Genomic DNA, 25,553 nt, shown 5'->3' on the forward strand with positions numbered 1-25,553 from the left:
GAAGTGAGATTACACCAGAAAGTCACGGAGAACCGAACGGCCAAAGAAGCCGTCTCTCCGAACCTGACTGTCAAGGCAATAGTGCTTAGTGAAAGTATGCAACGAAGCCCAAGTGGCCGCCTGACAGATGTCTTGCAGGGGGACACCGCGTCCCAAGGCTGTACTAGCTGCTGTCGCCCTGGCAGAATGGGCGTGTAGCCCAACCGGAGGTTCCTTTTTAGCCAGAGAGTAACAGGATTTAATGCACAAGACAACCCATCGGGAGATAGTTCGCTTGTGTACAGCTCTGCCTTTCTTGGCGCCCACGTAGCCAACAAAGAGCTGATCATCCACTGTTGTGTGCAGTTGAGATAGAACGAAAGCGCACGTTTTGGGTCCAGACGGTGGAGCCTCTCCTCTTCTCTTGAAGGGTGAGGAAACGGAAAGAAAGTGGGCACAGTGACAGTTTGCCCGAGATGAAAGGTAGACACTACTTTTGGAAGAAAGCAGGGGCACGGTCGAAGCACAACCTTGTCCGGATGAATCGCCAGGAAAGGAGGTTTACAGGAAAGAGCCTGGAGCTCACTCACCCGCCGAGCGGAGGTGATGGCCACCAGGAAGATAGTTTTCAAAGTTAATAACCGCAAAGGACAGCTATGAAGAGGCTCAAAGGTTCAAGTCCCATTGAGGCATCACAAAGGGAGTAGGAGGGAAAAGGTGAGTAATGCCTTTGAGAAATCTATTGACAACTGGGGACTTGAAAAGAGAGGGCTGATCAGGCAGCCTAAGAAAGGCTGAAAGAGCAGAAAGGTAGCCCCTGATAGTGCCCAGAGCAGAGCCCTGCTGTGCCAAAGAGAGAAGGAACAATAGGATCTCAGAAAGAGGGGCAGAAAGAGGATCAACAGCTTTCGCTGTGCACCATGCCACAAATTGTTTCCACCGACAGGCATATACCGTTTTAGTGGAGGGTCGCCTGGCTGCCAGAATCACATTACAGACTTCAGGAGGCAAGTCAAATGGAATCAGCTGTCGCCGCTCAATCTCCACGCAAGCAGGTGGAGGCTGGACAGGTTCAGGTGGAGGACCGTCCCCTGTTGCAGTGACAGGAGATCCTCCCGAAGAGGGGGATCCACGCTCATACCGAGTAGCTCGGGATACCAAACTCTTCGAGCTCAGTCCGGTGGCACAAGAATGACTTGGGCCTGGTCGCGTCTGATCTTCTTCAGCACTCAGGGCAGAAGTGGAATAGGCGTTAAGGCGTACAACAGACCGCTACTCCACTTGTGACAAAAAGCGTCGCCTAGCGAGTGCCACCTTGGAAATTCCAACGCACGGAACTGCTGAAATTGCACGTTCTCTTCGGCGGCGAATAGATCTAACCAAGGTTCTCCCCAGTGCTGAAAGGGACCTTGTGCCACCTCTGAGTGAAGACGCCATTCGTGATCCAACATGCACCTTCGGCTGAGTTTGTCCGCCCTGGTGTTCAGGGTACCTGCCAGGTGTTGAACCACCAAGGAAATGCCTTGATGTTCCAGCCACGTCCAGAGACGTAGAGCCTCCTGACATAGGGTCCACGACCCCACCCCGCCCTGCTTGTTGCAGTACCACATGGCAGTTGTGTTTCCCGTGAACACCTGCACTACTCTCCCATTGACAGAGGGAAGGAATGTTTTCAGTGCAAGTAGGATCGCCCAGAGCTCCAAAAGGTTGATATGGAGCTTGGACTCCGCCAGAGACCAGAGTCCTCTGATCTCTGCCTCTCCCACGTGGCCACCCCATCCCAGGAGGGACGCGTTTTAGTTTGAGTTTAAAGCATTTATAGAGCGCGCGTTCACCTGGCGGTTTCATGGCGCTGTAGTGTACAGAACCCAGAGAACAAGAAGATCAGGGGGGAGGCAGAACAAGACAGTTACAGTGGGAAGGCTTGTACGAAGAGAAAAGTTTTTAGCGCCTTTCGGAAGAGTGAGTATTGAGTAGAAGATCTGAGGTGAGCGGGGAGAGAATTCCAAAAAGCGGGGGCAAGTGTGGAAAATTTCGTGCCCCCCCACTTTTTACGCCTAAAGCGGGGAACTGCCAACAAATGTTGGGAGGATGAGCACAGCTCCCTAACGGGGGCGTAGACTTTAATTTCCGAAGAAATGAAAGCAGGGGCTGCGCCAATCCGAGCCTGAAAAGTAATACAGCCCATCTTGAACTGAGCTTGTTCTCGGATAGGGAGCCAGTGCAAGGACTTAAGGAGAGGGGTGACATGGTGGAACTTAGCCAGATTATAAACCAGGCGGGCAGCCTGGTTTTGAACCAGCTGTAATCGGCGCAGACTGTAAGCGGGCATGCCACAATATAGTGCGTTGCCATAATCGAGGCGAGAGATAACCATCGCCAGGACTATGAGTTTTAAGGCAGAAAAAGAAAAGAAACGGGAAACTTTACGAATGGTGCGGAGTGAAAGAAAGGAAGAGGACACCACTAAACTAACCTGGGAGTGCAGAGTGAGGTGGTCGTTCAACTTAATCCCAAGAGTTTTCACAGAGGAAGATGGAGAAGGGGGGGGGGGGGGGGGGGACCCAGGGAGGGGGGCCAAAAAAGAGAAGTCCAGGGACTGGAGCAACCACCTGTCAAAACCAGCTCAGTTTTCTCTGGGTTTAACTTCAGGTGGTTGTAATTCATCCAGTCCCGGATAAAAATCATAACAGACTGGAACTTAACCATGGACTCAGGGGATGGGGACAAATTAAAAATAAGCTGAAGGTCGTCCGCATAATTGTAGACGGAGACCTCCATTTGTTGAAGGGCAAAAATAAGAGGGGCAATGTACAAGTTAAATAAAAGAGGGGAAAGGGAGGAGCCCTGAGGAACCCCGCATTGTACCTTCCGGAAGTCCGCCGAAAAGTCACCCAGGCGCACTGCCTGGGTGCGGTCCCTCAAGAAGGAGGACAGCCAGACCAAGGCCGAGCCTCCAACTCCCTGACACGGGAAAGTAAGATGGAATAGTCAACCGTGTCGAAGGCGGCGGAGAGGTCGAGGAGGACCAGGGCCTGGGGATGGTTAGTGTCCATGCCCTCCCTGAGGTTGTCGAGCACCGATAGCACCACGGACTCCGTAGAGTGTGCGGGGCGAAAACCAGCCTGACGGGGGGCTAAAACGCCGTTCTCCTCCACAAAGGTACTGAGCGCTCTGGTCACATGGCGCTCCAATACCTTCCCCAGAAAGGGCAACAATGAAATGGGGCGGTAGTTGACAAGAGCGGAGGGGTCCGCGCCAGGTTTTTTGAGGATAGGGACGATGATGGCCGATTTAAGTGGTTGAATAACAATGCCCTGGGACAGTGAACTATTGAGAAATTTGAGAGGGGGCTGCACACAAACCGAGTAGATGTACTTGAGGATGTGGGCAGGACAGAGGTCTAAAGGGGAACCTGATTTAACCATAGAAAGGAGGGAGATGAAAGACTCTTCTGTCAAGAGGGGGAACGAATCAAGACGTGCCCCGACTGACGGACACTGGGGGTCAACAAAGGAAAGAGGGGGGGGGGGAGGGATATTGGCTTTAATGTTAGAAATTTTGTCCAGAAAATAAGTGTTGAGGGAGTCGCATAGGTCCTGGGAAGGGGAGGGTTTGAGAGTAGTTCTATCGGAGAAGGCGAGATTGTGTACAATGGAAAAAATTTCTCTAGGCTGATTTTCGGCAGCCAGGATTTTTGAGGAGAAATAAGCCGTCTTAGCAGCCAAAATAGATTTTTTTGTACTGGTAAAGGAGGATGACATACTGGGTTTTAAGGTTGGGGCAGTAATCTCACCTCCAGGCCCGCTCAGCGTGGCGCACAGTTAGTTTTATGGCCTTCAATTCCTCATTGAACCAACGGTTCGCGTCGTTCAGACGCCTGGAGGACACCCGCCTGAGGGGAGCGACCGAATCGCAGCCTGTCAGGAGCCAGGAATTAATAGAATTCGCTTGTGTGGAGGACGACAGACCGTGTAGATCAGGACTAGATGCAGAGAGTGTGGCAGACAGAGAGGCCACATCCACCTGGTTCCAAGAGCGCGCCCAGATGTTTTTGAGAAGGCGGGGCTTGGTGACTGGACTAAGGTGAAGGGAAAAGGAAATCAAGAAGTGATCGGACCAAGTGCAGGGGGAGATGGTCAAGGAGGCTATTGGACAATTAAGGGACCAAATCTGATCAAGGATGTGACCCTGAATGTGAGTGGGGGAATGAACGTGGGAGTCAAAATTGAGGGAACGAAGAGTATCCGAGAATTCTTTAGAAGTCGAGCATTCTGCGGGGTCTGAGGGCCAAAAATTAAAATCTCCTAATACCAAGATGGAGGAATTGTTGACCGCTAACGTGGCCACCAGATCTTGGAATTCGGAGAGAAAATGTTGAGAAGGTTGAGGGGGCCGATACATAAGCAAGCAGGTGAGTGGGACTCTGAAAGACAGTGAACGGACAACTAAAAAGTCTGATGAACCAATAGGGGAAAAAGTTAGAGGCTGAAAGGAGAATTCTGTACGGGCAATCAGAGCGACGCCGCCGCCAGACTTGCCGGAGGGTCGGTCGGCGCGCAGAGCATAATATGAGGCAGGAAGGGCAGCTAACATAGAAGGAAGGGAGTGGTCACAAAACCAGGTCTCCGTGAGAAATAGGAGATCCGGCTTGTGCGAGTCCAATAAGATGAAAAGTTTGTGACAGTGCTTTACTGCTGACCTAGTATTAAGATAGTAAATGGATAGGGTAGCTGGCAAGGGAGGAGCAGGGATATTGGAAGATGAACCAGGGGGGGGAGAAGGAAGGGGGGGTAAGGACGGGAGATAAGGGAGTGGACAAGGAGCTGTCAATCCCAGTCTAGCGATATGCAAAATCGCAGAATCAGCCGAAGGCCACGGGCCTTGGAGGTTGCGGAGCTGCTCAGAAGAGTATTGTACAATTTGGGCATGGTGGGGAGCCCCTAGGCCCGGCCGGCCGCGGACGGGCGCAGACGGGCTTTCCTTTGGCGCGCCTTTGGCGCGCCCGCTGTGCTCGTCCGCTGCGCTTCCGGAAGATGCACATAATTTATACGGAAATGTTAACGTCAGGGGTCGTGTCGTCTCAAAAAGGGGCGTGGCCTGTTGGCTCGTCGAAATGGCGGCAATGGAGTTAATACTTTATCCCGTGGCAGCGCTAAGATCCGCTGCACGGGTATGTCATGAGCGTAAGAGGTGCCAAGAAAAAGAGCGCTGGGAGGATGTCAGGTACAATTTAAAGTTACGATGAGAAAAGTGACACTCAAATTCTAAAATTAGCTTTGAAGTCGTGCTCCCGGCTTCCGCCTCAGGAGGTTCAGGTACAAAAATGTCAGTCACTACTGTGTGCTCCGGTTGGGGAAGGGAGAGGGATCTGCCGCTGACCCAACGCTGGTTCATGGGCCACCACTGCAAGTCCAGTGCAGTGCCCTCCGAGATCTGGACGTAGTCGGACAGGTTTCCCCGATGCTGCGTCCACTGGAACTTCAGGTCCCACTGCAGAAACCGCATATGCCATCTGGCATGATAGATCAGCAGGATGCAGGAGGCCATGAGGCCCAGCAGCCTCAGGGTCCTCCTGACCGAAACCCAAGACCAGGGTCGAAAGATCGGAATCACAGACTGAATGCCCCGGATTCGCTGTTTGGGAGGATAAACCCGAAACTGCCTGTATCCAGAACCGCTCCGATGAAGAGGAGCTTGAGAGGGATTTGGGTGCGACTTCGGCACGTTGATGGAAAACCCCAGCAAATGCAGGAGGTCGGCCGTAGTCTGGAGGTGGGAGACTGCCTGGGGCGAGCCCGCCATCAACAGCCAGTCGTTGAGATAGGGGAAGACTGAAACCCCTAATCTGTGCAGATAAGCTACAACCACCACCATCACTTTCGTGAACACCCGAGGGGCACTGGTAAGGCCGAAAGGGAGCACGGTGAACTGATAGTGCTCGTGGCCCACCGTGAACCATAGGTAACGCCGGTGGGCTGGCAGGATGGGGATATGAAAATAAGCATCCTGCAAGTCCAACGCTCCCAGCCAGTCTTGCGGGTCTAGGGCAGACAAGACCTGAGCAAGCGTGAGCATCTTGAACTTCTCCTTGCGGAGGAAGCGATTGAAGTTCCGGAGGTCTAAGATAGGGTGCAGACCTTTGTTCTTATTTGGAACCAAGAAGTAGTGGGAGTAACAACCCCGACCTACTTCCGGCGTCGGAACGCGCTCGATGGCCCCTTTGGCCAAGAGGGTCTCAACTTCCTGCTGGAGAAGTGCCAAGTGATCCCCCGACATGCGGTGGTACTGAGGTGGCATGACTGGAGGGGTAGACTCGAAGGGGAGGGAGTAGCCCCTTCGGACAGGTGGGTTCTGCAAATAGTCCGAAGTGATGGTGCGCCAGTGGGGAAGGTGATGGCGAATCCTGCCACCCACTGGCGTCCGTCCGGTGGGTCTGAAACACTAGACTAGAAAGGTTTTGAGGCGGCGGCAGGAGCGGTAGTGGACTGACCTGCTCGCTGGCCTCGGAACCCACCACGTCGGGTCCCACATCCGTGGCTGCGCTGAGACTGCGGCTGCGCAGGCCTGCGGGAGTGAAAGGAACGCAATAGGGCGCCTCGACCCTGACCTCGAAAGGAGCGAAAAGCGGGTCCCGAGGGAGTGCGCTTGGTGGCGAGACCCAAGGACTGGGCCGTAGCCCGAGCGTCCTTAAAGCGTTCCAGGGTGCTATCCGCCTGGTCACCAAAGAGGCGTGTGCCATCAAAGAGCATGTCCAACAAAGTGTTCTGAACATCCCCGGATAAGCCAGTTGTTCTGAGCCAAGCTTAACGGCGGAGCGCCACCGTTGAGGAAAGTGCCCTGCTGAGTGAATCGGCCGTGTCAAGTCCACAACGGATAGTGAATTTAGCAGCATCTCTCCCCTCAGTAATGGCCTGGGAGAGCACCGCTCAAGCTTACACAGGGCACTGAGGCAGCACCTGTGCCACCGTGTCCCACAAAAAATGTGAATAGCGGCCCAACAGGCATGCAGTATTCACCGCCCGCAACCCTGAACTGGCACAAGTGAAAATCGTTTTCCCAAACTGCTCCAGTTTCTTAGATTCCTTGTCTAGAGGATCAGAAGGGAATGCGCTCGGCGAAGCAGAGGCCTGGACAACCAGACTCTGAGGCGTTGGGTGTTGTGTGAGAAAGCTGGCGTCGCCCGGCACCGGGCGGTGGCGGCATGCCACACCCTTATCCACAGGAGCCCCTGTGTTGGGTTTGTTCCAGGTGCTCAACAGGACGTCGGTAAGGGCGTCGTTGAAGGGCAGCAGCGGCTCCGCAGAGGAGGACGCTGGCTGCAGTACTTCAGTTAAGAGATCGGTCTTGATAGTCACAGAAGGGAGCTCGAGGTTAAGAGCCTCAGCGGCCCTATGCAACACTACAGAAAAAGTCCCAACCTCCTCTGTAGCCACTAAAGAGGGGGACAGTGTACCAGGATGTGGAGAAAAATCCAGATCCACTGGACCTTCCTTATCACCTTCCCATTCTGGCTCATCCTCGCATTGAGCTGCGAGAGAATCTTTAAACCCCTCCCAGTACTCCCCTTCGTCCACCGGTTGTTGAAGAGGCCGGTAGGGACGAGGTGCCCGGGGGAATGGGATAAATTCTCCACCCAGAAAGGGAACCGGAGGGTAATAGACCAACCACGGTTCTGAGCCGTCCGGCGGCGCACCCGGAGCCAGCCGCGGCACCACACACGGCGCCGGGGCCGGAGAGGACGGCGGCGCCGTAGGGTATCGTGCCTGCGTAGCCGGGGGCAAAGGTGGCGGCACGGGGGCAGAACCACCCAACGGGTCCGCGGGGCCCGAAGGCGCTCCAGAGGGACCCGATGGGCCAAATAAATGGCTCATAGTCAACAGGAAAGCCTGTATTTCGTCCGGAGTCGCGTGCGGACCTGGAAAGGGTGGATAAGCCGCAGGCAACAATGGAGGCTCCATCAGAGCTGCGGGGGAGTGACCACCCGCCCCTCCACCGCATCCTGCGACCGGTGAGGGGTAGCCGTAGAGCGACGTCGCTTCTTCGACTTCTTATGGCACCGTGACTTACCTGTCCCAGAGTCCGACGAGCGATGGTGACGGCACCGTGACCGGGCCCTCGACCTCCGACGTGAGCGGGACCTCGATCGGTGCGGAACCAATTGCCGGACCCCGAATAACTTTTGGGGACGCTCCCGCAAAGCTTTCGACACCATGGCCCGACAATCAGGGCACACCTCGGGGTCATGGGCGTGCCCCGAGCAGAAGAGAGACACGTTGTGCGGGTCCCCTACCGACATGTTCCGACGGCAGGTCCTACAGAACTTAAACCCGGGCATCCCTACTGCACCAGGAGTCGAATACTCGACAAGATAAGAGAAACAAGTTCTCAGAAACCAAGTTAAAATATTAACTAGGGGTACTGCTCTCTCTCGGATCTGCGCTTGCTGGCGCAGAGAAAATAAAAACTGACGTCAGCACGCGTGGACGCGTCCAAGTAGCTATTACGACGTCATCTTGGCGGCTAAGACGCCAGCGACGTACGCGAAGCCGCACGACGACACCTACCGATGCGCAGGGGTACTGCTGATGAAAACTTTCCGGATCCAGTCTGACGCCTGGGGATTTTCGAAGGTAAGGAATCTATCACTAACGTGTCTCTATCAGATAAAGGAGATTCTATCTTTCCAATCCGGCGTCCAATTTGGTCCCTTTATAAGGGGGTCACCTCTAATCCAAATCGCCAAGGGTTACAGGACCAAAGCGAAAATCAAAGGGGAAAGCGGGCAGCCCTGTCTCGGCACTTCTGTAAGGTGAAAGTCGCTGAGCGGGCCCCATTTACTGTTACTCTAGCCAAGGGCTCAGAGTAGAGGAGTTGCACCCATGCCAAAAACTTCGGTCCGAAGCCGTAACGTTCCAGCGTCGCAAACACGTAGGGCCACTCTATCATGTCAAACGCCATTTTGGCATCTAGATACATGATGACTGCCTCTTCTCTTATAATCCTCGCCCTGCCCAACACTCCGTTGAGATGTCGCAGATTTAATGCCGTATTCCTACCAGGCATGAAACCGGACTGATCCGGATGAATCCGTTTATGGAGCAAAGGCGATAGCCTTGTGGCCAGGAGTTTTGCTAATATCTTAACTTCCGGATTTAACAACAAGATCAGCCGATACAAATCTCCATAGGTTTACCAGATTTATGAATCAACACCACACTTTTGTCGTACATGTTTATTAGGGAGGGAGCAATCGTGGATGCATTTGTTTTGAACAGCTCAATGAGGAGACCACTAAGACCCATTGCTTCCCCCGATTGTAAAAATCCAATTGCTTTAACCACTTTTTCTTTAGTAAGATCTGACTCTATTTCTTTTACTTCCGAGTCATCCAGGACCGGAAGATTAGGAGTAGCCAGCAGCTCTCGTGCCTCTTCGTAATTAGACGTCCTAGAGGATTCACATCGATTTCAGATGTACAGCGAAGGCCTCAGCTATACTATTCCTATCTTTAAGTCTGCCCCCCCCCCCCCTCGTTACCAGTTCAAATACCCATCTGGAAGCCTGCTCAAGTTTATCCAACAATGCCAGTAATTTGCTCGCTCTATCGACAATTTCATAGACCCGACACTGTGACGCCCGGTAGTGAGCACTAGCCGCTTCTTCGGCGATATCTCTATATCTATACTCCTGTTCCAAGTGAGATATCACTTCCTCTATTTCTTGGAGCTGTTTACATTATTCTTTCTTGAGCCCCACAATTGCTGCCACTCCATGCCCTCTAATCACTGCCTTATACGCCTCCCATTACGTGGAGACTGAGTCCACTGAACCTTTGTTCTCTTTAAAGTAATGGTCCGTCGCCTCAATGAGCCTTTCCCGTATAGCTGGCATCTGCAAATACAAGGGGTTAAGTGCCATCTCCTGCCTCTTAGCCAAGGGGATACCGCCATAAGTGACCGATGAATGGTCAGAAATGCCTCTAGGTAGATGTTCCACCTCTCTGAACATAGCGAGTTGTTCGGCTCTGCCAAATACATAATCAGTTCTAGACAGACTCCCATGTACTCCCAAGTGGAAGGTGTATTGCAGAGATGACGGGTTATACGCTCTCCAGATGTCGACCAGCCCCAATGCCTTTAGGGAACTCACCCAATGTCTTCCCAGCCACCTCTCCCTGCTTCGGTGGTTGTCTGTCTAAATCACCATTCAGAGTTGCATTACAGTCTACCCCCCCCCCCCCCCCCCCCCCCCCCAATGAACAACTCTCCAAGGCTGAAGAATGTAATCGCGGTGGTACATAAAGGGAAGTAATGTTAAACAGCCTACCCTCCCAAGTGCCCGTAGGGTTACAAATCTGCCCATTGTATCATGTGTCACTATTTGCACCGCAAAGGGGAAGGAATTGCGGAGGAGGATCCCCACCTCTCTCGAACCCCTTGTGTATCCGACGTAGGCCACCAGTTTATATCCCCACCTGTTCAAGGCACTATACGAAGTACCCTGTATATGCGTTTCCTGCAGGAGCACCACATCGGGGGCCTGTCTCTCTACGTATTGCAGTACAACCCCCCTCTTTATTTGATCTCCCAATCCATTCACGTTCCAGGAAAGTATTTTAATATCCCCCGTTTGTGGACACTTTCTTATTGTTCTAGTCATATGGGTAATCTAGACTGCATCATGGTATCCTCAAAATGAGGACGCCCCAAACCCCCGCCCGGTTTATTCCATATACATATAGCAACAGGTTGGTTGGCTGTCCAGCCGGTCGCAAAATAGGTTTTACTAAGATTAGGTCACACTTTTTCCATGCACTGTTTCCTGATAGCATTATATAACACACTGAACAATGAACTAAACCACAACAATCCCAAAAGGACCTCTCCCCGCCCACCCCCACCCTGCCTCACTGCAACGTGGATTCCAAACTGCCCACCCCCAACCTTGCAAAGTGCCTGTGTACCCATGTCCCACAAACCTTAATGCGGGGAACGCGGCCTCGCAGGTCTCACCAGCAATTCTAGATCCCCCATATTCAGTATTCTGTAAACCCATGAGCAAAATATATAGCGGGCAGTTCACGCTAGACAGTTTGGATGCGATTCGTCTGAACCCAAGACATTTTGTAATACACCGGAAGTTGAATAGGCCAGGATTACCAACTATTGGCACCCCGACTATACAGAGAATGTTCACAGTTGTTAATCTCATTTTGGGATACCCACACCTGCCTGCCACCCAGCCCATCAGACTACCTCATTACAGGCGGTATCTTGTGGCCCTTTCTTCTATTTAACAGCGCCACCCAATCCCAAGTTCTACTTCAGGCCTTCTTTGGATCCTCGAGCATAGAGTCTAGAGTCCTGCATTTGCGTTAGCCGTTGTGAGGTCGATCTTGGGGTTCCCGAGGTTCTCCACCCCTCCAGGCATTATCAAGTTTCTTCTGGGGACAGGAAAAACCAGGACCTCCCCTCAACTTGGCTGGTAAGAGCATTGCGTATTTTATGTTTTTCTCACGCAGAGCTCGTTTCACCTCTAAAAAGCCTCTTCGCATTTTCTGGACCTTGACTGTGAAATAGGTTAGGGAAGGTGATAGTGGAGTTTTCAAATTTCAGGGGGGAGCCGCTCGTGCTGTCTGGAGAATTATGTCTCTGTCCCTATAATTGAATATCCTGGCTAGGATAGGAAGTGGAGGCGCACCAGGTTTCAAGGGTCCCCCCGGCACCCTGTGGGCCCGTTCGACAAAAAAATATTGAGAGAGAAGATAAGTCCAGAGTTAGGCAGCGGAATGTGGGTATCTCCCTGCATTGTAATGAGTCTCTGAAGACTGCTGCCATGCCTCTCTCTATACAGCAGTGGTGTCCAAAGATGGAGTCGTTTAGAGGCAGTCCAAATACCGATAAATCATTTAAAAAACAAGACACGATTTTGCTTTATCGTTTTAGTCTTAAACATTACTTTTAAATGTACAAGTGATAATTACCTGATTTCATGCAAACATATGTGCTTGTTTGCCAATTACACTTTTTCTTGGCTGTCACTCTGCGAATTGGTGCTATCCTTGGCCGCTGCTAGCCTGAACAGCATACATTTGCAAAGTTGTTTTTGAGAATTAAAATAATCTTAATTACTATGATTAATGATAACAATGCGGACTATTTAACTAGTGCACATCAGGAACTAAGCTGTTTCTTGGCGCTCAACCACCTGCACAATGCACCAATGTTGTCCCCTCGGGCAGTCTTTACCTCTTAAAATCAGGTTCCATCTAGAGTAGACTCTGAAAAAGAATATGCAGGAAAGAACTGATGTAACCTGCTAGTGGTTCGCTTTGTTGTACATCGAGAGGACAGTGCCCTCTGGTGGCCAGTCACATGTACTGCAACAATTGTTGAATCTTAGGTTCCATTGCGAACGTGCTCAGCAGTCCGACATCTACAGCTATCCTGAGAGAGTTTTAACTACACTTTGAAGGGCTAGAGATGAGGTTGGCTAGCGGACCAAGAGCAAATGAGGGAATACGGTCTCCTGAGCATGGATATTTTGCTCTGCATTTGTGCAGACAAGCAGGGCTGGCCTTAGGCATGGGGGAGCTGGGCAGTCGCCATGGACTCAAACACACAGAAGGCACACAAGCAACGGCAGGGAACCCAGGCCCGGTTCTAGAGGGTGGGCCGGGCCGGGCCCACCCAAGAAAGAGCCCTGACCCATCCAAGGCCATTCAGAACTGGTCACCCAGCTTTTGTTGTTCCTTTTAACCTCATGTTTCACGGGGCCCTTCAGCTCTGCGGGTTGTGCCTAATCGTTAAATTTTAATCATTAACACCAGTGACGAGGGCTATTTTCAGGCCCCTGTACAGGTTTGAAGTCGGAAGTAATGGCAAGTGCTATCTTGCACAAATCTACAGCACGGGTATTGTGCACACACTCACTATTGAAAGGTTGCAGGCTCTCAATCCAAGGTACTTAAGGATCGAAAATAAAAAAAGTGACATGACAGAAATTCTCTGTAAATGATTTTGCATTCCTAGAACAGTTTACGAAAATGTTTTATTTTCTTCCGGTTTTTGGGTCATTCCTAACTAGCAGCCCTGTATGAACAACAGGTGACTGGAAAAGTCAACAAAAGAAAGGTTGCATCCTATCATTAGGTTGAAGAAAGAACATTCTGTGCATCATTCCATTAATTTCATAACATGTATGTGTATGGAGATGGTTCCTTTTAATCTGGTGGCGATTTGTGCAGGGATCTATGTGTAACTTGCAGGACACCTGATTGATTCCCAAGCAGGGTCAGCTGAGGATTTCCATCCTTCCGAAGCTGATAAAATAGGTGTAACGTGGTCAACTAATAGTAACACTTGCTGCTTACAGTGCTACCAAGTGGCAACCAATGCGGTAGCCGGCGCTACATTACACACACAAAAAAAAAACCACCTCAGTTTTGGTTCTTTTAAAACATGGAACTAAATTATTACACTATACAAAATACCTTAATTCCTAAATTATGCCAGAAGGCATATCATCGTGTAATAGAGATGATCATTCACAGTAAGATAAGCATTTTGTACAGCGCTATTTTTTTTTCAAAAGCACCGTAACTGATGCATTTCAGGACAGTTAAGGTATATGTTTTACGGCTCGTAGCGTGCACCCAGTGTACTCTAAACTACTGATGTAATCTGTGCATTAAAGGCGTGGCTGAGCACAGTTGCGAAGTGCACAGTATGGCGTTGTCTAGTCTCAGCAGGCATGCTTTCCACGTTTGTTTAGTATAGGGCACCGTAATATTGTTTTCCTGAATGAGCAGACTTCAGCTGGTACCTGTTAAGAAGCATTTACACAAGTGAAAACTAAACACAGGTTAAAAAGCACCCGGGCATCTAAATACTAGCAGCTCAAGCACGCCGTCAAGTCATGCATTAGGGCACTGATTGGAAGGCTAGAAGTGTTACCACTAGAGGGAGGGCTACCAGAGGTTAGGATAGCCAAAATGTACCACCCTAATGGTCCACACCAAACAAAACAAGCATTTGCAATGCTAGAGGTCTCGCATTCACGCGAGTTTGAGCTATTGGCATTGTAATTGACAATTACTTTTATTTATGTTTTGGTTTTTAAAACATAAATAAAAGGCCTTGTCATTTACAATGCCAATAGCTCTAAATCTCGCAATTGCGAGACCTATTGCATTGCAAATGCGTGTTACAAAAAGTGACGTTTACTGCACACATTTTAAACATTCTGCCTCCACCAAATGACGCTGCAGGACGCCCGGGATATAACGTATGCTGTCTGCAGAGACAAAGACATGTGGTTTGTGTGATATGCAACCCAACCCAAGCCTAGCTGAAAACAGTGTGGTTTATCAGAGCCTTATATTTTAGCGTGCGCGGTTCTGCTGCAGTCCGTAATTTGAAGCGGAGGGATGTGCCACTCAAACATGAACGCAGATGGAAACAAACGTATACACTGCCGAAGAGCGACACAGACAAAATCGCAAACACTCTGGTACTATGTAAAGCTGAAACCAAAGGCATGCACCTCGCCACAAAGAGAATGCCCGTATGCCGTTCACGGCAAAACTACAAAGAATGCAGAACCCCAGGCTCGACAAGCGGCTCACATCTCCTCGCCTATGCAAAAAAAAAATAGTAAATAAAAACCACAGAAAGAAGAGCAAGTTGGGCGCGAAGAGACTTACTCAAGTTCGGCAGAAAGGATCGGCGATAAGTTTGATGATGTCTTAAAATTAAACGACTGCATGTCATGGCTCAATACGTGTTTTTGTTTTTTTAAATCTTAATTTATACTTGTTTTCCATCCAATATAAATATGCCAAAGCTGGTTTAAGATAGTGAGTCGATATCATAGGCTTCAATTTAAGAAACAAATATTTTATTAAAGTGATGACACCCTACTATACATAGATACTAGTAGCCACTGGGGAATACAAGTCCCTGCAGTTGTTTAACAAAGGGGGATTTCTTTTTCAGCGGCTGTGTTGTGAAAAGCTAAATGCAGTCTCTCAAATTGAAGGTATCCAATGGCTGGAGCTGGACGACCCAATATCTTGTACTGTGTGGAGGGAGCATCATTATTTTTTGGGAAAAGCAAAGACCAGCAAGACAGCTAAAGCTATCTTTAGGCCAGATCTTAAAAAGCAATCATAAGAGTGAACAGTTATTTTCTCTTTTAGCTGCAATTGTACTTTCGTTGATGACATTTCTAGAAAACAAACACTCACTTCATTGCACAGGGTGTTTTGCCATTCTATGAGAAACAAAATACAGTTTTTGCTTTTTTCTCAGACAGCCATCAAATAAGAAATATTCTGTATTTTTAAAAGAGCAACAATTTGGTCCCAGGGTGACAGGTGTGGTAAGATGAAGGCAAACTCTTTAAGCTTTCTCTGAGTTTTAAGTAGATTTCGTATTTCACAACTAACTCAAGCCACATCTAGGAGTGTTTTGGGGCTAAAAGATGCTGATGGATTTACCCCCTTATCCCTAACAGAAGACATCCTGGTGAGTCTAAAACCCGGACCAGCTCGTCTGTAAGCAGATATTGCTTCTAGGTGAAATAGTCCAACCATATGTCCTCATTTTCCAAAGTAGTTTTTTATTGTAGCGTATCACTCTTGCTTTATCTTTCTAAAACTGGAGAGGAGTTGGCCTAACGGCTAGGGCGGTCGACCTCGAATCGGGGAACCGAGTTAGAGTCTCGGCAATGACGCTGAACATCCTGTGATTTTGGGCAAATCACTTAATCTCTCTGTGCCTAACAAAAATGAATGTGTCCTCATGTAACGCAACTGGTGCTATGTAATCGCTCTGATACCAGATATCGGGTCAAGTTTGCGCTATATAAAAGTACTAAAAAGTTATCTTTTCAAGAGTTTGCAAGATGTTGTGCTGTTGTGTTTACATCTATGCCAACGTTGTTTTGCAGAGTTAAACATTGTTCGTTACTAAGTTATATGTTGTCTTTGGGGCTAAATTTGAAAGTGATATTGAGTGGCGAAGAGGCTTGCAGGGCCTTGCTGATGCTCCGATACTTTCTGATATCGAAAATATCCTGTGAGAATGCAACATGCAACAAGGCGCTATCTATCTCGAAGGCAACCTGGAATCTGTATTTTAGTCGCTTGTTCTCTTCCCTGGAAAGGCTGGCTCCCCTTTGACCCTGGTGACCTATCGCGTCCTTAGTGTCTGTAGGGGCTTATCTGATCCCCTACCCCCTTGTACAGATGGAGGGAGGGGGGCCGGTAGAGCAGGGGGTGCGGGGAAAGCGGAAACACACAATGGAGAAGAGGGGGCTAAATAAGACGGAGAGAGAGAGGTGGACAGCGAGACAGAGACAGCACATAGAAGAAAGAACAATATACACAGAAGAAGAAATATGTGCAGACAGACAGCTGGGGAGGAAATGGAAAGAATGAGTAAAAGAAAAAAAAAAGTAGAATTAATAGACAGTGGTTGGGAGAAACAGAGATGGAGACAGAAAGATTGAGAGAGAAAGAAATGGAGGGAAATATGAAAAAAAAAGCTGTGAGAGATAGAGAGGCCAGAGAACGAGGCAGGGGAGAGCGAATGGTACAAACAAACAGAAAGTGTAACGAGAGGAAGAAGAGGGCAATGCATGTAATGGAATACGTGGCAGGAGGGAGAGAATGGGAGAGGATGTGGTCCGTCGGCTGCGCTGCCGCCTCCTGAATGTGTAATGTAAATACGGTGCTATGTAAAGCACTCCAAATACCTTCGGGTCGAGTTGGCGCTATATAAATATGCAACAAAAAAAACAAGACAAGCCCGGCGGAGCATGGCGCGCGCGCGCTTGGCGGGGGCGGGAGAGCCATTCCAGGCGGGGGAGTGGACCCTTTGAAGTTAGATTGCCAAACGGATTGCATGGCGGCACGATGCACATGATTGTGCGCGTGCTCGCCATGCAATCCACTTTTGGGAGAACTTTTGGGAGCCCCTTACTAGTGTCTCGCTGAGCGATCGCTTACGCGATAGCCTACGCGATAGCCAGCGAGACCTAAAAAACTGGATGACCTCATACGCAAATGAGACAGAGGTCCTATAGAAAGTGAGTTCTGATAGGAAACATATGCAATCACACAGAGTTATCAGCAAGATAATGTTTCTGCTTGGTCCAATAAAATAATTCTCCATAGACTGTACTACACAAGGGTTCAGCTGTGGATATTTGAGTGGATTAATACCGAAATGTGTTTATGAGGCTATGTCCAAGAGGTTATTTTCATCCATGCATTGCGGAGTTGCTCGATTATAGAGAAATACTAGCAGTAAGTTGGTCGAAAACTGGAGGAGACACTGGGCGTCTTCTAACAAAGAGAGAGACTGTATTAGTCATTAAGGAATGGTCACATAAAATGGACTGGTGTATGGCAATAGACAAGGTGGAATGTAAAGGAAGTGCCTGCCTGAAGATATTTTAAAAAAACTTAAAGAGGGCCTAGGAGAAACAGAGGACTTGGTGAAGTGAGGGAAGCAAATCAAGGAGAACAGCTAGCAATGTACCATAGAGCAGCTACAAAAAACACTCATTACAAGAAGTCAAAACCTAGTCTGTAACAAATATTTTGTAGAGGAAACCACTTATAACTTACATGTCGTTTATCATGCACTTTTGCCCGTATCATTCCCGCATTCGGTCATATTAGTAATATGAACATGTTGCACAGATTCCACATTTTTCTTTTGAGTGTTGTTAAGAAATGTTACCAATTGTTTAAATGAACATAAAAAAATGAAATCCGTCCTGTAAAATATGTAATCACTGATGATGGTTCACTTTGCTTTTGTACCTACATGTACATCACAAGATGGCAATTAGAATTACGTAAACTTCATTCAAATATTTTAAAAGGTTAGCCAAAACTGGAGACTTAAATGACCTTATATTCACTGGAATAGGTACAGTTAAAAACAGAGCTAGTTGTTTATACTAATGAATATCGACACCACCAACAGCATGATGCAGGGATATAAAGGACAGAATGTTGAGGGCAGGGCCTTAAGTGGGATGAAAAAACTAGGGGGGGTCTCTCGAAGGAGGGAGGCCAATGTAATTAAGGGCGTGGCTTAAAAACACGTAAACTAAAAATCTGTCTTTAGCACAGTGTGCCGCCCGATTTGTATTTTGCTGTTCCTGTCATTGCATCAAGATATATGATAAAACAAGTCACATCATACCTACAAGTCAGGACTATTGGCTTTGTCAATTGTTGTTAGTTGCATAAGATAAATGAGCAGCAACTATGGATTGTATATAATATTGAAAAAACTTCCACTTAAAGCCCTGGTGACACCAAGACAATCTTGCTGCTCCTGAGTTTCAAAAAGAGAAGGGAAATCCAGAGAGAAAATGACTTTCTTTAACCCCTTCCCCGCTCATGACGGAACCGCTCCGTCATGAGCCACGGTTGCCGTGTGCTCATGACGGAGCGGTTCCGTCATGCCACGACCGTTGGCGGCTGCTCCGCCCACGCGGCGCTGTTTCCCCGCCTGTGCGGGGGGACAACGCAACTGGGCGGAGTCATGACGGAACCACTCCGTCATGAGCACAGCTCAACCGTGGCTCATGACGGAGTGGCTCCGTCATGAGCACAGCGCCACCGCGCTGCCCCCCCGCACCCCCCCGCGCTGCGGCGGAATTCCCGCCGCAGCGAAGGGGTTAAAGGATTTCCCTTACCCTACAACGCACACCTGGCATGACGTCATGCTGTAACTTTTCCATGAGTGAGAAGTGAGCACCGCACATCGATGTGCCTGTTGTCACTGCAGTCCGGAAAAAAAAATGCGTACTGCCTGTGCCAGGGCACAAAACAGAGCGCGATAGAGACCAGTTTCGAGGCCCCCTTAAAAAAACTGCTGGTGCCGAGACCCGGCCCACTTAAAGCCCTGGTTGAGGGACAAACTATCCAAAGGTAAGTGCTTATGGGGAAGTGTAGATTTAAAATTCCTAACCCCACTTCTTTGTACCTTGAATATATATGTACTGAGTAGGTACGTGGAGTCAGTCATAGAAAATATAGACTTACTCATCAGTCGCTATTTGGGTGGCTGGGTGGGGGGTATTCTGTTCTCAATATTGTGGTTTCATTCAAAGGGATCATCTCGCCAGTTGTGATGAGCAATGTACACAACACACAACGCACGCCTCAAGCCATGCTGTTCTCTTGATAGCTCTTTTCTTTTGTTCGGTTGGAAAACAGGTGTTTCTGAGCATGGCGGGCGACGCAAGTTATGGTGTGTGTTGAGTGCATTGGTAACCATAACTAGTAGATTTCAGTTGTCTCTTGCATTTCAACCAGAACTATACCTGTGGATTGCACAGTGAATATGAGCGTAGAAAAAAAGATAAATAAGAGGAAACTGTGTATTATGGTATTAGATAGGGATGTGCAAAATAGTAACCAGGATTCTTGCATCACATTTTAAACATCAATGTATTGCAAGCTGACAAGCAGCCAAAGTTGAAAAAAGCATGCAAAGCAGGAAATGGACCCGGTGTGGCAGCAGGAACGTGTCTGCAGCTGCATAGGACCAGTAGCGTGCTGCAGTTTTTCCGCATCCTAAAGTTTCCACAAGGAGTACCCTCCCCTTCACCAAAGCCAGAAGCAGTGGGGCAGGAGAACATGCCCCATAACCTCTTCAAGAGTGTTTTACGGGGCAGGGTCAACACCAGGAGACTTCTGTGGTTCTTGGGGGCTGTCCAGACAGTGGCTGTATCACCCTACTTCCCCAACACGTAGCCCAGCCCTACCCCACCTACCACCCACAGTATTTTCTTGTGCACACTCTGACACCCTGGGCCCAGCCACAGTGACTCTGGGAGAAAGACCTCTCTCCTGCAAGCACACTCAGAGCTAGAGCTTTAGGCCCAGGAGTGCATGGTCGGATTTTATAAGGTCATCTGTGGTTTGCTCCACAACCTGGTCAGAGTAGATCCTGAATGTATAAAAGCATTGTTAAAGCAATGTTAGCATCCATGCAAACCTTAGCAGCAAAAACTGCTAAAAGAATAAAGTTGGTGGTAAGGGAGGCAAGTCTGGAAGCATTTGCTACGAAGATTGATAGAGGCCCCATGAATACTGGCTGACAAGGCACAGATCAAACTCAGAATGTAAATCTCCCCAATAGCAGAAGACTAATTATCTGAAGTAAGGACGGATATGGTATAGTGGACTAGAATTGTTACTGAAATTGTCAGGGTGGTGGTTCACAACTCTATGCCTGTCCCTGATCCCAAAGCATAGTTACTGTAGGGTGATATACCTTGCGACTATGCCAAAGGACAGTCTGTGGAAAAGGCACCTACCTTGATGACATGTGTAAGCAATGGTTTCAGACAGGGAACCAAGAGGCATATTCTATATGTTTCCCCAGTGGATAGTAAATCTTCGCGCAAAGATTAACTAGAGCAGTGGCAGACTAGGATGACACCCGCGGCCGGGCAAAATGTCCCTCAATGTACCCTGTGCACTGTACAAAAGCTATGCAGAGGTGCTTTTCAGGGGCCAGCATTTATTTACAAAGTGAATGGCTGGGGAAATGATGGTCCTGAGTAACAGAGCTTTCTAAACAGGTTTACATTTAGAGATGCTAATAAGAGGGACTGTGCAATCTTATTGTGACGCTTTCATAAACTAGCAGAGGAAAGGGCCCAAACCTGCATGTGATGGGCTACAAAGAACTTAAAGAACGCGCAATTCCTACACCTATTTTCCTATAGTCTAGGAGGAAAAATAAAGTACTTGTGAGCAACATAACATGTGTATCTGTAAAGCGTGCGTTCACCCAAGGGTATCTTAGCGCTGAACAACAGATGTTTATTGTCACCCAACTCAATGGTACTCATTTTATCGACCTCAGGAGAATGAAAGGCTGAATGGACGCACCGAGATGTGAACCGGTGACCACGAGGTCAAACAGGCCCATACAGTGGATGCATTAGTCCACTAAGCCACCAGACCCGGCTGGTCAATCTGAAGTAGCATAAGTAGGTTTCCTCTGAAGCGTACTGATAGAAACAGCAACGTGGACAGCAGAAAATGACTGTACATGTCACCAGAAAAGACAGAGCAAAAACTACCGGGGCTTCAAAGTAGCATGGGAGCTGGAATGACCATGAGTGGAGAGACTAATAATGGATTCATGTATGTACTTTAACATTTCCTCTGATTTGGCATTAAACAAGTAGTATCTTGTACTGCGCTTCACTGCACTGAATTACATCAGTGGCTGACGTTGCCATACTCCACCTTTGCCTTTCACTCACCTCCAGAGCTGTCTGGTTGAAAAGAGTCACAAACTGAGCTGTGAGGACTACCACAACCTCTTCTTTCAGATACTCTGCAACAAGAGACAAACAAGGTTTCTGTCAGCATGATGGTGCTGGAGTAAATCACTCTCCTATATAGTGAACCCTCAAACAATTACTTCACAGCTCGGGCGAACAGATCAGTATATAAATAAAGAAACTTACTAGCCAAATTATTTACAATTAATTAATCTGTACATTTTTACTGACCCACCACAATTTAAAAAATCTTTTCAATCTTTATTGTAGTGATTATAGTCGCGCAAAATTCATAACAAAATAATAAATGAAGTCCATAAATATGTACATTCAATGTGATTAAATCTGATCTAATATCAATAATACAATATTCCATAATGATAATTTAATCAATCTCAAAAACAAATTTCTTTAGCTTATAATTAAACTGGGTTGCTGTGGGTCCAATAGTTGTGTTACACAAGGGTTCCTTAATGTTTCTTGTGACGAGATCTTCCGCCAGCTTAGCTTCAAATATGTTGGCAATGTCCCTCTCAAGGGTTCCAAATAATTTATAAACAGCAAATACATCAAACTGTAGAATGAAGGAAGAGGTCCTGAAGAAGGTGGTTATGAATTACTGAAGCCATCGAAAAGTTCGTTGACCGTGCATCCACTCCCTTGGCCAGGAAACAATGTTGGAAGATGGGAATTTTCCCCTTGTCCACCTTTGTGTTGTCATGAGGAAAACTGGGAAGGAGTGAATAGAGGTTGTAGTACGAATCTGAGAGTGATTGTTTTTGAATGGATGAATGTTTGGGGCACTGTTTTATGTAAATATTTTTTGTAATTGTTTTTGAGATTGTTTAAAAAGTTATTATGGTAAATTTTATTTTAGATGTTTGGGGCACTGTTTTATGTAAATATTTTTTGGAATTGTTTTTGAGATTGTTTAAAAAGTTATTATGGTAAATTTTATTTTAGAAAATGAGTCATTAGTTGTGTGGCCTGCACTAGTTATAGGTCTACATCTGTCCTCCACTGGGAACCAAACACCCCATTGAAGCCCTCGACTCTCCTAAATTAGCGTTGCAGAGCAATCCAAAGCCTACTCAAGGGAGGTGGGTTAGGCTAGGAATCACCATTCACAGACATCCAATAATAACAAAGGCTAGTCCAGTCAGTGCTTTTTCTTTGGAAAAAGGAAAAGGATTAGGTTACTTACGCAGTAAGCATCTGTTCTTCGCATGTAGAGCTGTAGATTCACATGCTTTGCATACTCCTGCCATCTAGTGTTGGGTCCAGATGACTGCAAGTTGTTTTTCTTCGAACAAGTCTTTCCTAGTCACGAGGTAAGGTGACTCTTCCCTTCGGTGATAGTGCGCATGGGCATCGACTCCATTGTTAGATTGCTTTCTCGCAAGAGGGTGAGAATGGAGTAAGTGTGCATAGTGAAAAGATGTCCATTGGTAAATAATGAGAACTGCAACAACTATAGGAGGGTGCATGTGAATCTACAGCTCTACATGCCAACAGATGCTTACTGGGTACGTAACATAATCCATTTGAGGCATGTGTGCTGTAGATACACATGCTTTGCATAGACTATATAGCAGTATTATCCCAAAGCAGTGGCTAACCAGTAGATGATACAGTTGTCTAAAAAAGCGTTTTTAGCACTGCTTGCCTTACATTGGCTTGTTTGCGTACTAATACATCTATATAGTAGTGTTTGGTAAATGTGTGTGGTATAAACCATGTTGCTGCTTTACAGATGTCAGCTATAGGGATGTTACCTAAGAAGGCCATAGTTGCCCCTATTTTGCGAGTGGAATGCGCTCTAGAGGGTATAGGTAAAGTTCTTTTAGCTTTTGTGCAGCAAGTTTGAATGTACTTAACAATCCATCTTGAAATGCCTGATTTAGGAATAGGATTGCCTTTGTGAGGAGGAGTAAATGAAACAAACAGTTGCTTTGTTCTACAAAAATATTTTGTTCTTTCGATAGAATACAATAAAGGTCTTCTGACGTCAAGTGTGTGAAGAGCCCGTTCTGCTACTGAATCAGGTTGAGGAAAGAACACAGGTAACTCAACTGATTGGTTAATATGGAAAGCAGAAACCACTTTTGGAAGGAATCTGGGATTGGTGCAAAGAACTACCCTATCTTTATAGAGTTGAAAGAAGGGTTCTTCTAAAGTTAATGCCCGCAGCTCAACAACTACCCTTAATGCAATGACTGCAGTGAGGAATGCAACCTTCCATGAGAGAAACTGTAAAGGACACATGTAGTGGTTCAAAGGGTGGACCCATAAGACTTATAAGTACAACATTAAGATTCCACACTGGTGCCGGGGGAATTTTTGGTGGTATAGCTCTCTTTAAGCTCTCCATAAAGGCTTTAATGACAGAAATTTTGAACAAAGACAAATGCTGTCTGTTTTGCAAATATGCAGCTACTGCTGCAAGGTACATCCAAATAGATGTGTAATCTAGCCCATATTGTTGTAGGTGCTGAAGTAACAGAAGGTTCTGAACAGAAGCATCTAGGGGTAGAATTTTGTTATTACAATAGACAACAAATCGTTTCCATTTTGCTGCATAGCAAGCTCTGGTAGTAGGTTTTCTTGCTTCTTTTAGAATTGTCATATAGACTGGTGGCAAATTTAAATATCCAAACTCTGACTTCAGGAGCCAAATCGCTAACTTGAGCTCCTTGGGATTTGGTTGCTTGATTTCTCCATGGTTCTGAGTGAGGAGACTGGAGTTGAGATGTAGCTTTTGATGTGTAACTACTGAGAGTTCTAACAGGGTGGTGTACCACGATTGACGGGCCCATGTGAGAGCTACTAAAATCAGTGAGTGGTGTTTGCCTGAGTTTCCAAACCACAAACGGAAGGAAAGGGAGAGGTGGAAAAGTGTAGGCAAATATCTCTGACCAATTCATCCATAAGGCACTGCCTTTGGATAGAGGGTGTGGGTACTGGAGGCGAGGTTTGGGCATTTGTGCGTGGTCTACTGTGGTGAACAGATGTATTTACGAGTATCCCCATTGTTGGAAGTATGTCTCCTTCTGCTGAGGAGGTCGGCAATTTGATTGTTCACTCCTGGGAGGTGTTCTGCCAGAAGATGAATCTTGTGATGGATTGCCCATTACCAAATTGTCTGAGACAAGCGTGACATTTCAAGAGAGTGTGCCCCCCCCCCCCCCTGTTTTTGTAAAAAGAACATCGCTGTCATGTGGTCCGTGTGGACTACGACAACTTTCCTCGTGAGAGGAGACTGACAAGCTTTCAGCACTAGAAATACTGCTAGAGGCTCTAGATGGCTGCTGTGGAGACGTTTGTGTTTTTCGTCCCAAAGAGCCTGAATTGTGTAATAATGGAGATGTGCACTTCAACCCACGAGAGATGCGTCTGCTGTTAGCACGACTTGTGGAACAGGGTCGATGAAAGGTCACCCTTTTGATACATTTTGTGGGTTCCACCACTGCAGAGTGATGGGTGTGGCTGTCTACCAACACTAGATCTGTTATTGACCCTGTGACTGCTTCCACTGACGTGCTAAGCATTCTTGTAATGGACGCATGTGTAGTCTTGCATGAGGCACTATTGCAACGCATGACGCCATCATTCCCAGTAGATTCATGAAAGTCCTGGCTGACAAGGTTTGGTTGGTTTGGAACTGCTGCAATCGAGTTTGGATATTGCGAATTCTGGTTGCATTGGGGAAGGCTAGAGCCGTGCGAGTGTTGAGAGTGGCTCCTAGATAAGATGGTATCTGTGAAGACTGTAGGTGAGACTTTTGAATGTTGACCGTGAAACCCAATTGGTGAAATAGGTGTAGAGTGATCGGAGTGTGTTCTAGACACTTTTGGTGTGTGTGCTGGCTTCGATGAGCCAGTCAACTAGGTACGGGAAGACATGAATTTGTGGTCTTCTGAGATGAGCTGCTACTACAGCTAGACATTCTGTAAACACTCTGGGAGCAGTAGTTACTCTGAATGGGAGTACTTTGAACTGCTAGTGTTTGCCTGCTATCACAAATCTGAGATATTTGCGATGAGCTGGATGAATGGGAATGTGAAAATATGCACCGTAAGTCCAGTGTGGACATAAAATCGCCTTGCTGTAGAAGTGTAAAAACCTGTTGAAGCGTTACCATATGGAAACGTTCTGACAGTATGTACTGGTTTAACTCTCTGAGATCCAAAATTGGTCTTAAGGAGCTGTCCTTTTTGGTGATTAGAAAATAAAGAGAGTAA

The 25,553-nt window shown here is 47.6% G+C and overlaps 1 protein-coding gene across 2 annotated transcripts in view; it reads right to left on the minus strand.

Annotated features, from left to right (window-relative positions):
- The window catches only part of LOC146786075 (major facilitator superfamily domain-containing protein 8-like), a 166,157-nt gene that overhangs the window by 74,754 nt on the left and 65,850 nt on the right, over nucleotides 1-25,553 (minus strand). For both annotated transcript variants that reach the window (XM_085635507.1, XM_085635509.1), the window contains one exon: nucleotides 21,292-21,365. In XM_085635507.1, the coding sequence (XP_085491633.1) occupies nucleotides 21,292-21,365 (74 nt within the window). The remainder of the gene's footprint in view (nucleotides 1-21,291; nucleotides 21,366-25,553) is intronic.

Source organism: Triturus cristatus, chromosome 11, assembly GCF_964204655.1.
Source record: "Triturus cristatus chromosome 11, aTriCri1.1, whole genome shotgun sequence".
Classification (NCBI taxonomy): domain Eukaryota; kingdom Metazoa; phylum Chordata; class Amphibia; order Caudata; family Salamandridae; genus Triturus; species Triturus cristatus.